Source organism: Mytilus trossulus, chromosome 2 (assembly GCF_036588685.1).
Source record: "Mytilus trossulus isolate FHL-02 chromosome 2, PNRI_Mtr1.1.1.hap1, whole genome shotgun sequence".
NCBI classification, from domain to species: domain Eukaryota; kingdom Metazoa; phylum Mollusca; class Bivalvia; order Mytilida; family Mytilidae; genus Mytilus; species Mytilus trossulus.
Window position 1 is genome coordinate 73,471,382 of NC_086374.1, and position 14,173 is coordinate 73,485,554.

Here is a 14,173-nt window from a genome sequence, read left to right on the forward strand (position 1 = left end):
TTAACTTTCTAGTGCATGATCTGATATTTCTGACAATGTCTGCATAATGTGAAACAATTTCATAGTTTGTGCAGATGTGTTTATCAAATACCACTTCAAATGTGAAACTGAAAAAAACAGTTAAATCTCTGATCAATTAAAGGTCTTTCCATCTCAAAATCTCCATTGTTATGACAATTTCAAAAATATATAGTGTGTAGTAAAAACTTATTATGAAATAAGGACAAAATTAATAAAGAGCTTCTCTAGTATTAGAAAAAAGTAACTTTAAATGTCAACTATCAGCTTACTTTTCAATACTTCCAAAAATTCATGTTTTCTATGTCCTTTTTCTTGACATGAGGGAGATAATTTGTAACTTCATGTCTAACAGATTAATGATACTAGAATGTTGGGTTACTTTATTTCTATTCCAAAAATACATGGTTTCTAGGTCCTTTGTCAGAAGTTTAAAAGAACTTAGTTTGCTTCAAACATAATGGAACAAATTTGTATTTCATTAACACAAAGTTTTTGTACCAGTTTTATATCTATCTCTTATAGTTTCAGAGGAGATGTGATAAGAGGCGAAGGTCATAATTTAGATCATGACCTTGATCTCTATTTCCAAGATATTACCAATTGCAAAGAATGCAGAAGAATCTAGGTTTTCAGGCTTAATAATTCAAATCAAAATCAAAAGGGTCAACAACATTACATACATTAAAATTAGAACTTCCTGCAATGTTTTTTATACTAAACATTCAAATTACCGGTATGTCATGAATTTTAATAGGTTTACATTAACACAATAAAAATGAATTATTTTATTCATAAAACCTGTAGACAATTAGTCACATTGATAACAGCACAGATTCACATGACAAATATTAAATGCATACATTAAATACATATAAATCAGGTTATTTTTTACCCATTTTCAAAAGACTAGCCTACAATAAAAATAAATAAATATTACATTATTTTTTAGCAAAAGTGGATCAACTAACTAAAGTCCAATAAAATAAGTATTTTACATTAGATAAGTTATGTTTACATGACTAACATGACTAAAAGCAATTTACATTTGATGTTTATTTTGTCAATTATCCATGTGTTGAATGATTCAAAAATGTATAGAATGAAAGATTGAAAAGTTAAATCAGATTTGGAATCAACAAAGTTTGACTCCTCATAGTTAAAAAAGCATTAACCTCTACTTGTGAATTAAGAAAATTAATTTAAGGAAGTTCGCTTGTCATGTAATGGGATTTCTGTCAGATTTTCAGAATCCTCTGGTTTTATCCATATGAATGTTAAAAAATAATTGCCCACTGACCCCCATTTTTCTTTTTATAAATCTTTTACATGTATAATGATAAGCCTTCTGTAAAAGTCTTATAAAATTTTAATTATTTTTTAATAGTTTTTTAGAACTTAACCTTGTCAACGATAAAGTATGAAAAGTCGAGAATATTTCCCCGCCAAAATTTTGATGGCTATTATCTGAAAAACAAGCACATTGACCTATATATATTTTTTCCTATTTTAATTCCATTATTATTCCCTTATCAATATAAACTAGTGTTTTGAAAAGTTAACTATTTTGAAACTGAGAAGCGAACTCCCTTAAAAAATATTTTTACTCATATTTTCAAAAATATAAATAGTAATTTTAAAACCATTGATAATTACTAAAATCAAACTTATCAATAAATCTCAGATGATGCAGAGTTATGGATGACTATTTTTGATTTCAATATGTAGCAAGTGTTAAAATACATTGTACATGTACCTCTTTCTAGAATCATTTTTTTTACATTTTGAAATTTTCTGCAAGGAAAAACTTTAAATGATACATCTGTATAGGAATAAAGACAATAAACAGTCACCTTTATTCATATATCTAAGTGCATTGTGAATTTAAAATGATACAAAACAATTGTTAAGGAACAATTAATAGACACATGTGGAAATTAGTTGTGAAACTAGTTTAATACAATAAAAAAAACATTTTTGCACAAAAAATGCACATTTATAGTTTGTTGAATATTAACATGTAAATAATCAGGAATGTAAAAATTTGATAGTACACATCAATATAAAATATAACATAACAAATATCCATTTATAAATGTACGTTTCAAACATAATAATCAGCAGTCAAGTTTATCTTTAATATTATGTTTAAAAATATGTATATATCATAAATTATACCGATCATTCGGACGGAATAATGCTAAAAATATTAATCAGCAGTAAATCATTTATCACAGAAATATACAATGGGAATGACTTAGATATAAAATATATAATTATTTTTCTCTTAACTTTAAATCATATCAATAGTGCAAATTAAAAAAACATTGCATCTTTTTTTCTCAATTCTAGAAAACTCTAAGTAGGCTGCAAAGTCTACAAGGGAATTAAGCCAGTACAGTTTATTTATTGACATGATATATTTTTTTCATGGAAAAGTATTGCAAAAATATGTAAAAATTGTTTAATTTTAATGTTATCTATTCTCTACAAAGGTAAATAAATTTTGAAATGCACCAAATGGTACACCCAATTATATCCTCTGAATCAGTATACTGTAATTTTGTACAAACTTCCATGATTGAAATAACAATTCATGTAACATATGAATTTAGATAAGTACATTTTGTATAATAATAAATTTTGTAAACTTTTACCAAATAAATTTTAAGTGCTTATACATGTATATATATCACTATAAAACATAATTTGGAGATTTTCATTAATATCATTTTTACTCTAAATCTACACCTAGTGCTTTTTAAATAGGAAGTAAAATCAGTAAATGCTTATACATGTATATAATTACATTTTGTCTTACTGAACATAAAATATTCTGAGTTATATATTTTCACTTGAATGGTAAACCTGTTATCTTTGATTGAATGTTCAGTAAAAAATATCACCTATCCTGTTATCTTTTTTCATAAATTTAAATTTATTAAATTTTAAAATTTTAAAACAGAAACAGGATTTAATGAAAACATACTAGTCTCTACTATAAAATAACTAGGGTTAACCACAAATTGTGATTTTTTTACAAACACAGATGCTGTGAATTACTATTATATCTTGATATTAGTTACTTTGTTATGTGAAAAATAACAATATTTTGCACAGTGAGCTATAAGTGAAGCAATGTCAAGTGTGTGGGTTGGTTGTTTTTAATAAATAATCATATTTCAGTACATGTCAAAAAGTCTGACAGAAAATTAAAAATAATAAATTCTCATTCTAAATCTAGATTCTTTGAAAGACCAAAGATTAATCTGATCAAAATTATCTAAAAATATTATCTCAAAAAATATATAATAGTCTTAAATTATTTTTTTACATAATTCTTCTAATAAAATATAAAATAAAACCTATATCAATGTCTATATATAAGAAAATCGTCTTAAATTTTTTCCAATTATATAATATCATTCGTTGAAAAAAATTCTTTCAAAATTGTCTTTTCAAAAAATTACGGTATACATCATAACATTACTGAAATGAAAAATATTTGGAATGTATTTGTCAAGCTTCATAGATAACATTATTTAAAAACAAAATTAAGCACAACAAATTGCATAAACTGCAGGATTTGCTTCGTTTTTTTGCAAAAACATATGTGGTAATTTCCTTTTTTGAATATTAAGAACAGCAAGTGATTTCATTAAGTTCAAGATTACATTAAGGATAACAAGTGATTAAGTTCAGGATTACAGAAGACAAGACGCCGTGTTATACATTAATTCTGCCTTCCCTGACAGCAGTGGAGCTTATGATACTTGCCAAATTTGTTGTCTTTTTCAGAATTAATTTCTTCCTTTCTGCCATTATTTTCTGTTTCTGTTTAATCCTCTGTTCTTCTCTAGCAACCTTCAAGTCTTCTCTCTCTTTTTCCTGTAAAACAAATACTTTCTTTATATGAATGATTCAACGAACAATTTTTTTTATTTCCAATTGTCGATATTGAAAAGGGAGGGTTTAACCCTTTCACCAATTGCTGCCCAGACAGAATTTACCCTGAGACGATGGCTTCCCTGGCTAATATTACTCAAGTGGAAGATCTGCATAATAAATGTCAATAAAAACTTGTTTGTAGTTATTTGTGTATTTATTTCATTCACTTACACCAGTTCCACAGTTTTGTTCATGTTTTGATAATTTTTTCTTCATAAAATATTCAAATTTTCAGCATTATCTAGGTCAATTTCTCAAAATTTTGCTCTTTGACCCCAAATCATAATTTTTTAACCCAAAAGGCAAAATATTGAAAAATTCCTCACACTGAACGATGTCAATTCCAAGTGTTTTGTACATTAAATGACATTTTATGTCAAAAAAGTATACTAGTTTGGCTTCAATTCTTCCATATTCTTTCCCAAAAAAAGTTCCCTCATTTCAAATTCTCATAAATTCTGTAAATTTCCTCTGATTTTGACACTGTTTTCAACAAATGAAGTGCAATGTTTACACTTTCAAGGGGGTATTCATCAAAGAAAGATAACTCATGTTTGCACTGTTTTAAGCGGGAAAAAATAAAAGAGGTATTCCTATCCCGGTAAAACAGGACTCATCGTCAGCTGTCTGAAGCGTGAATCCCAGTAAACCGGGACTCATCGGCAAAAGGGTTAAAGAGTAGTCTAACCCTAGTGCAGGTTTATGTACCTGTACTTGTCCCAAATCAGGTGCCTGTAATCCAGTGCTGTATATTATATTTTTTTGCTTATTGTATTTTCAAAAAATAAATAAGGCTGTTAATTTTCTTTTTGAATTGTTTTACATGCATCTTGTTTTATAGATTGTTATGGTGTATTGGTTTTGCTCATTACTGAAGGTCTACAATGAACCATAGTTTTTTAACTTCTAGGTGGTTTGGCCTCTTAAGTGTGAGTTATATCATTGGCAATCATACCACATCTCAGACAACAAACAGACAGACAGACTTCCTCATCACTATATGCACCGTGTGCTTCAGAAAGTGCCGGTAAAAAAAACTCTTGAACTATCTGGTAAATGCTTTGTAAAACTTACAGATTGATGCCACCTTATAACAAGGGCTCTGTCACCATCCGGCAAGGGCTGTGAATACTTCAACCTTTGTTTCTTTCTCTCTTCAGTAGTCACACTTTGTTCTATCACCAGAACTACTTTGGCCCACTGAAAATATCAAAAGTAGGCATGATTAATAATCATTGTTTGATGCATATTATTGCTAGGGAGTGTAACGTATTAAAATAAGTTCAAAAGAATATATGGCTTAAGTATTATTCAAATCAAGGTACAAAAAGGTACAAAAAAATAGATTTATAACTTGTATTTACAAACAATACTATGTATTAATTTTTAAGATTTTTGAAACACACAATCTAGGGGAAGTAATTCTTATTCATTCTTTCTTTGGTGTATTTTCTATCTTTAGAGTTATCTATCATTCATAAATACTAGGGCATCTACCCATGTGGAATATTCTTTTTGTTTCATGATAACCTTGAGTGTGGAATCTTTTATCTCACACCAAACAAGGGAGACAATTCTACCAATCTGACCAGGGTTATCTGACTTCATTGATAACCTTGTGTGTGGAATCTTCTATCTCACACCAAACAAGGAAGACAATTCTCCCAATCTGACCATATCTGTCTTCTTTAAACCCTTTGACTTGAATGTCTCACTAATTGTTTTTATCCTCAGAGGGAGATAAATTTTACCTTTCTGACTTCATAGATAAGTTTGGTTTTTACCCATGCTATCTCATTTCCACCCTCATGGTCACCCTAGTCGATCTTTCTCTCATCTTTGGGTGGTATGTCTTACTAATTGTCCTAACCCACCAAGGGATCAATCTTACCTGTCTGAACCATTCTTTTAGTAATTGCCAATACCCACCAAGGGAGACAAATCTTACCTGTCTAAACCATTCTTTCTGTGTTTCATTGATCAGCTGGTAAGTGTTACCCATCATGGCAATTAACATGTTGACTAGAAGTAATGTCACCAGGATCATGTATATGGCAAACATTATCTAGAAAATCAGTGGTATGAAATTTATCATCACTTTAATACCATATTATTCATAAATATGCAACTATAACAATATTCTTAATTATTGGGACATCTGTTCTTTATTTTTTTTATTAAATCAAAGGTTAAAATTATGTTATATATATACATTGTATAATTCCAACAACAAAATGTACATTTATGTATTTGGTGACAGAAATTTTTTCAGATAGAACTCAATGAATTATAAGTTTCAACAAGCCATGTATAGTAAGTCTTAAACCTATAGCTAACTGCTAAACATTATACATAATTTTTTTGTAATCTTAGTATGAAATTCTAAGTTTAATCTAATACAAATAGTAACACATCTAAAAATCAAGAATAAAATAAATAAAGTACCAACTGAAGCAGACAATTAAAGCCAAATAATTACAAATAATTAAACAGAGACTTTTTTACAGTGCAACACAAATTTACATGACAAAATTCAACATAAAAAGCATGTGTAGAATAGTTTTCAAACAAGTATTCTCTAACTAACAACAAACAACATCAATTTCTTCAAGAATCACTTACAACATGTCTACTACTGAACCTAAATTTCAATTGCAAATTTAAATGCAGGTAGATAAGAATCATTTATTGGCACCAATTTTCGTGGACCAAGGAAATATAAAGTACTGTGGATTCAATTTATTGTGTGTATGAGAATCAGTAACCAAATACCATTACACCACCTTAAATGTGTTTTATAAATTAATTATGATTTCTGTAATGAAAATACAGTCTTACTGTCACAAAACAACAAGCAGGAATCTTTATTATGCTTTATTGAAATAACTTTGGCTTGTGGAAGATCAGAGAAAATAGACTCTCTAGCAATCAGAATTTTCTTGTCAGTTGACAGTAGTCTTAAAATTTTTGCATTTGCCTTGACAGATGACAATGTCATTAACATGTATCAGATTGATATGTCATTTAGTCACTGAAACCGTTGTGACTACAATTTTTAAAAAGAGGTGTTTTTTTTTTCTATTTTGAGACACTCCATTGAAACCATTAACAACACCTTTAATTTTTATATTCCAAACGTAAGCCTAGATCAACACTTCTGTAAAGCAACTTATTTTTTCGCGACTTTCCCTTAGTAGAAAAATAACGCAAATATAAATCGTTACGAAAATTGATCTTTCCATATTACAATGCATCACGTAAATTAGCAAATTGTGAAATTAAACAGCTGCAAAGTGGTCTAGAAAGAGTAAAACCCCGAAATCTAGTATCCACACAAATAAGTGGGTTTACAGTATTGATACTTGTATTATATTTTTCCAAGATGTCGCTGAGATCTGGTCTAGCAATTTATTGAACACAGCTTTTACACATCTTACCTTTACAAGCGTAGGAAATGGAGAGGAATCAAACGTGGCAAAAAAGTCCTCAAAATCCCCAACATTCATTGCAAATGATCCAAAGGCTGAATCAATTGGATTTTTAAATACGCATGGGTCTGTTTGAGGATCACATGATGATTGAATAAAGGCAACATAAAATGCTGAAAAGAAGTTAGAGTCAACTGAAGGTTAAAAAAACATATTGCAGATCAACCTTGCTATATCATGTCAATGTTCTGTCACAAGTTCACTGCTATATATAGAAATCCTATATACTTTAGTTATTTCAATTATTTTCTGCCAAGCTGAAAGATTTCCCTACGTTTCTTTACAATAACAGATTAACTTAAAAATCTAATTTAGCCTGGTACAGTAAGCAAAAAGCAGATTAAATCAGACTCAATTTATAAAAAAAAAGTTCATCTATAAAAAAAATTTGCCAAATATTATTAAATAAATTAGCTATAAGTATCTAATCATCTGTAATAACACTCTTTTGTTTAAATACAATTGGTCACCAATACATATATAGCAATATTGATAAAGCAAGGTTCTCCTCCAACCAACTTATTGTTTTTAAGGATTGAAAAGTGCAATGTAAAATGGTTGTAAATGTGCATAAAGAAGGAAATTAAAACAAACATAAATTTTATCTCTTAAAGAGTATGAACAGATTCAGTCAAAAAGGACAATTACTAATATTTTTAACTCATTTATAACGAAACTGTAATGTATGGTATATCAAACTATAAGTCTCTCATTGATAACTAAAATTCAGTGTAAAATATTGGATTTGAATGGAATCAGTTAGCTTTCATGCTGAATATGTTGAATAAACCTAAAAGAAATGAATGGAAAATCAATAAACTTGAACTGCATCTATTAATACTTTTTTATTTGTCTTCAAATTTTGACTTTCAAGTAACTGTGTCAATTTTTGTTCACTAAACAGCTGATTTCTGATCATAACTGATTAAATATCTTTTAATACATGTAGTAATAAACCTAATGCAACAAAACAATCTTCCAACTATACACATCTCATGTCAGTCATTGTGTAAAACTGGAGACAAACAAATTCAATCCAATGCATTCAACTGTTAATGCAAGAACAGTGTTAATATTAACAGTATTAGACAAAATTGGTAAGGGGAGACAATTTTTGGTGAAAAACTGGTCATGCAGCAAATATTAATTCTGGGTTTTGGTATGGGATTTTTGGGAAAAAAATTAACGAAGATAAATCAAAATTCCTTTTAAAGCATATTCCATAATTCATACACATTAATTTCAAAACATCTTTCATCTATAGAAGTCCTTTGTTTTATAGTAGTCATTACTAAATGCAATTAAATTATCAAAAGTTATATAATTTTGGGCATATTATTTTATTAATATTAGTTATTTTACTGACAGGATAAGCAAAGAATGACACTCAAAAGCAGAATTAGAGCATTTTGAAATAACTTGTTATTTGTTATTTATCAAAACAAAAACTGAAACAATGTTTAGAGGAAAATTTATGGGACTTTTTACAGCAACACTGGCATTTTCTATTATAAATTACATCTATAAAATAGAATTAAATGGAAATATACATAAAAGGAATTAAGTCGTTTTAGTGAAGTAGGTGGTTTTGTAAGTCAACCAATTACTTTTGCCAATTCAGGAAAATCTGTCTGTTTAAATGTAACAAAATAATCGCCAAATTCTCCCAATGACATCATAAACATGGCCATTATTGACTCAATTGGGTCACTAAAGGGACTCCATTCCTGGTTCAGGTGTATTAAGTATAAAGCTGAAAACAGGAAAAGTTTTACCATTATTATTTTGAACATTTTTTCCACAACAAATCAGTCTTGTAAATCAAATGATTGAATTGTCCAATTATCAAGCATACAACACACAAGACCCACACAACATCAAGATGACAAAGAACGGTAAAAACATAAACTGCTTAAAGATATCATGCATACAGCATAACACATGTGCATGTTTCTACCAAAATAAAATTATAAATCTACGAACAGATATCAACTACAATGTCAAAAACAACATGATTTACTTTGCTCAATATTGGATGCTCTGTCTTTTCAAAGTTTTCATAATAGTCCCCAAATTCCCCCAAAGACATCATAAACATTCCCATTATTGACTCAGCCGGATCTTTGAAAGGATTTTCCTTATTTTCTTCATAGTTCCGAAAAACTATGTACATAGCTGTAAAGACAAATAACTTCATGTATCAATATTTGAAATATAATATGAAGATTTTTCTTATAAATACAACGGACAAAAACATTGACCTCACTTGCCCAAAATAGACAGGACATCTGCTCTATGACTTTCCTTAGAAAAATATGTCCTGCTTTTCATGTGTGTAAAACCCATTTGGACCAACAACAAAAAAAACCAACAACATTGGACAACTTTATATTCTTAAAGTTACAGAAAAATAAATTATTCCAAGAAAGTTTAATACTAGTTTTAATCCATTCATAATCATGAGACATTTAACTGGTCTATATATCTATACTATAAATAAAAGATTAATCATCAGGTTGACTCTGTAGATTGATGCTAGGCTAAAAATATATTAATAAAACTAAGATTATCAAAACATTGTCTTGCTTTTCGTCTTTGGTATATAAATAAGGAGATGTATAAATATGATTGCCAATTAGATAACCAGCTTTCAAATTTAGTGGATGTGGCCACCACACAGCCTTTAACAATGAGGAATACTCATACTGTATAGTCATATTTTATCAAAAATGCCTTTAACAGTGTTCCAGTCTTATCTTATACTTACACTGAGAGAATCCTATGATAAAGACAACATAGATGATAAAAAATCTCAACAGATCTCCCTTCACCATTTTATATATCATCACAACAAAGGGGCCTAAGATCTTGAAACCTCTGAAATAGAAACAGAACATCACTTATGTATATTTAGAATTAAGAGTCAATTTCACAACATTTAAAGTTAACTATTAATATACACTTCTGCAGAATCTAAGCTTTCACAAAAATGTGGTTCATGTTGCTTAAACTAAAATATTTTTCTGTGATCTATTTTGTTGAATTGATTTTTTTTTTCCATTCTTTTTCTGTCATAGTGTTTTCTTTCTTTTAAAGTTTTTTTTATTATTTATCTTGATTTCACCAATTGATGAGAGGTTAAAGGCAGAATGGTGACCTCTAGATGTTAACTTTGGTTTTCTTGTATTATACATTGCTGTTTTTTTGGTGTAAATAGTAATTCTGTTTTATCAATAATGGGTACATTTTGACAATTGAGTACTGTAAATTCAGAAATCAATGCGAGGTTTTTATTATTGCGAAAAATGCGAGTGAGTTGTGAACGCAATAATTTAAACTCGCATTTTGAAATATTTTATATGAATTTAACAGGATTTTTCTCAAATTCGTAAAAAATAAAAATCGTGTTTAAGTCTAAAATGACAAAATCGCAATAATAAATGCACGCAATAATTTCTGAATATACAGTATCATCTTGAAGCAGAAAAGAAAATGAAAACAGAAAATCATTTCTTTGTTAATGGTCTTATTTAGTGAACTGTGCATCAATTTATCCAATTGACTTTTACCTAAAGTTTTAACTCATTTAAAATTAAAAATAATTAAAATACCTGCAGAAGAACAGAAAATAAGGTGCTGTTCCTAAAATAGCCAGAACAGCCACAACATCTTCATACTGTGTGGAGCACGTAGCTCTTCCAGGGAGCATCATCACCACAAATACACAAGACAACAGGAACAACATCTTCATAGGGGCTCCACCCTGTAAAATACGACAATTGTTTGCTTCAGTTCATAAACCACTTTATACATACATGTATATATTATTTGAAAAATCGTGTGTTGATAAACTTTCTTTTAATATAAGATAAAGGGCTTATTTAACTAATGAGGGTAATAACTCTTTTAAAATAGTTAAACATTTTAAAAGCATTCTGTTGTTAAAGCATATATCTGACTGACTAAAATTTTCAAAGCGTGTTAAATGAACTACTGTAGTAGCTGTTTTTAATCAAATTAAAAAATTAAGTTAAAGTAAATGAACTTAAAGGATTCAGAAAAAGTGAGCCAATCGTAAAGCAGAATAAAAAAAATTACCTTGAAGGTATCTCTGACATTGGTAGTGCATTATTGGTTCTAATAAAATGACAAGTAAACAGCAGTGAACAATTTCTGCCATTGTTATAAATTCTAGTTATATTTGATATAATTATGTTCACATCAAACTCACCAAAGTTGTGAAAAATATATTGAATCCTTGATGGTAAATTTCCTTCATAGCTAAACATAGATACATAATGGCAGCTAGAAGGACGATTATTTCTAAAGCCCACCGTATCTAAAAGTAAATAAAAAATAAAATAAGATACACTACTTCTAGTTGTGTTTAGAGTATACAAACTGTTTCATGTTTCGTAAAATATGCACATTTATGAATTCCCTAAGTCAAATAACAAGTTAGAAGTAAAATAAATGTATAACTTTAGATGTCTCACCTGCCTTTTGATCTTGTTTGGATTTTATGTTGAATGACCAATTACTTTGAAAACTCAAAGTTGATATAATCATTGAATATGATTTTTTTGCAAGTACATTTCACTGAATGGAAAACACATATTCTACTTAATTTCTCTACCCCCTTAAAGACAGTAAACATTATTTACTTTAAGAGGAAAGGACAATTGACAGTTTGTACTTCATATTTTGAGGATATATTCATGAAAAATTACTTGTTTCAAAAAATATATCCTCCTCATAATGTGAAGATCAAATACCTGTAAAACAATTTATCTGATTATCATGTGGCATACCTTGTCATTAGTATCACAAGCTTTGAGAAGGAAGCATGGATCTGCCGGAGCACTGGTTGTATTAGTCATACCATTTCCTGTCTGGTTAAATGTTTGTACAGTACCTGGACATTTATCTTCTCCGGGTCTCAAAGCAAAAGCCACAAGAAAGATGATAAAGTAAGTGATGAAAGCCAGAAATCTCCGATAAAATCTACAACAGAAAACCATTAAAAGAAATGTACTCATGTCATGAGATCAAAAGTTACAAATTATCTTAAATGATGTTTACATACTCAAATGTTGCTGTTTGACAAAAGAGGGGCTGAACAAATCTCTATCTTTTGTTCAGCTAAAGATGTCCTGTACAAAATGCAACAGACTTTTTAACAATGAATACTCAATTATGTCTCTCACAATTAAAACCGACCTTCATATTTTTAGCAAATGTAATCCTAGATGGATGGATAAGAAGAATAGAGGGATTTTTTTAATTAAATTCTTACAATATGCTGAAAGAGACTATGATAAAATGTGAATCCTTTTTTGTTTGTCTCATTTGAAAAGCAGACTTGCAAAAAACCATTATGTTTTTGTGAATGGATTCTGACCCTTAAACCATCACATACCTGAACCTAGCAAACGTAACCCATTTTTCCTTCAGTAAGTTAACAACCAGACCATCCATCATACTCAGGTGGTTCTCTTGCTCCTGTAATGTTAAAAACACATACAGTTGAAATAACAACAAGATTCATAGTCTGTTTCTGTGAAAACTAGTAGTAGACTTAGAAGATGTCATGGTTATCTGTACTAATTCAGACAGGTTTCACTGTGCAATAGACTTATTTCTGAGATTATCTTTACCCCAGGTTTCTGAGATTATCTTTACCCGAGGTTTCTGAGATTATCTTTACCCGAGGTTTCTGAGATTATCTTTACCCGAGGTTTCTGAGATTATCTTTACCCGAGGTTTCTGAGATTATCTTTACCCCAGGTTTCTGAGATTATCTTTACCCGAGGTTTCTGAGATTATCTTTACCCGAGGTTTCTGAGATTATCTTTACCCGAGGTTTCTGAGATTATCTTTACCCCAGGTTTCTGAGATTATCTTTACCCCATGTTTCTGAGATTATCTTTACCCCAGGTTTCTGAGATTATCTTTACCCCAGGTTTCTGAGATTATCTTTACCCCAGGTTTCTGAGATTATCTTTACCCCAGGTTTCTGAGATTATCTTTACCCGAGGTTTCTGAGATTATCTTTACCCGAGGTTTCTGAGATTATCTTTACCCGAGGTTTCTGAGATTATCTTTACCCGAGGTTTCTGAGATTATCTTTACCCCAGGTTTCTGAGATTATCTTTACCCCAGGTTTCTGAGATTATCTTTACCCCAGGTTTCTGAGATTATCTTTACCCCAGGTTTCTGAGATTATCTTTACCCCAGGTTTCTGAGATTATCTTTACCCCAGGTTTCTGAGATTATCTTTACCCCAGGTTTCTGAGATTATCTTTACCCCAGGTTTCTGAGATTATCTTTACCCCAGGTTTCTGAGATTATCTTTACCCGAGATTTCTGAGATTATCTTTACTTATTTAAACTTTTTTGAGTGGACACTTACCCCATAAACCACTAAACTTAAAACAGAATCTTTATTGATTTCTCCTGTTTCTGATATGGTGTCTATGTATTTGAGTGGATAGCCAGCACATGTTACATTGCCATAAATCCACATCACTGCTCGAACTTTCTCTAAGATATGCTCATACATCTACAATACAGAACAAAATTCAATCTGAACGATATGTTTTATGGCTTAACCCTTACCATGCGGGGGCCTTTATATTATGGCTGTACCTGGAATACCGTTTTTTTGGCTCCAATGGCTCTCCATACTTTTAGAGGTCAACTTTATGACATTTATTTGG

General features: G+C 29.7%; 1 protein-coding gene across 8 annotated transcripts in view; it reads right to left on the minus strand.

Moving 5' to 3' along the window:
* Positions 1–207: 207 nt before the first annotated feature.
* Positions 208–14,173, minus strand: part of LOC134707973 (transient receptor potential cation channel subfamily V member 5-like) — a 29,558-nt gene continuing 15,592 nt past the window's right edge. For 5 of the 8 annotated variants that reach the window (XM_063568168.1, XM_063568164.1, XM_063568167.1 and 2 more), the window contains 10 exons: positions 13,867–14,016; positions 12,874–12,956; positions 12,266–12,458; positions 11,686–11,793; positions 11,066–11,217; positions 10,222–10,331; positions 7,404–7,567; positions 5,915–6,031; positions 5,041–5,166; positions 208–3,906 (listed from right to left, as the gene is read on the minus strand). In XM_063568168.1, coding sequence (XP_063424238.1) covers positions 3,745–3,906; positions 5,041–5,166; positions 5,915–6,031; positions 7,404–7,567; positions 10,222–10,331; positions 11,066–11,217; positions 11,686–11,793; positions 12,266–12,458; positions 12,874–12,956; positions 13,867–14,016 — 1,365 coding nt within the window. In that variant the 3' untranslated portion in view covers positions 208–3,744. Of the gene's footprint in view, positions 3,907–5,040; positions 5,167–5,914; positions 6,032–7,403; positions 7,568–9,061; positions 9,208–9,474; positions 9,630–10,221; positions 10,332–11,065; positions 11,218–11,685; positions 11,794–12,265; positions 12,459–12,873; positions 12,957–13,866; positions 14,017–14,173 lie in introns of all 8 variants that reach the window. The other 3 variants (XM_063568166.1, XM_063568171.1, XM_063568165.1) reach the window with 2 other exon arrangements.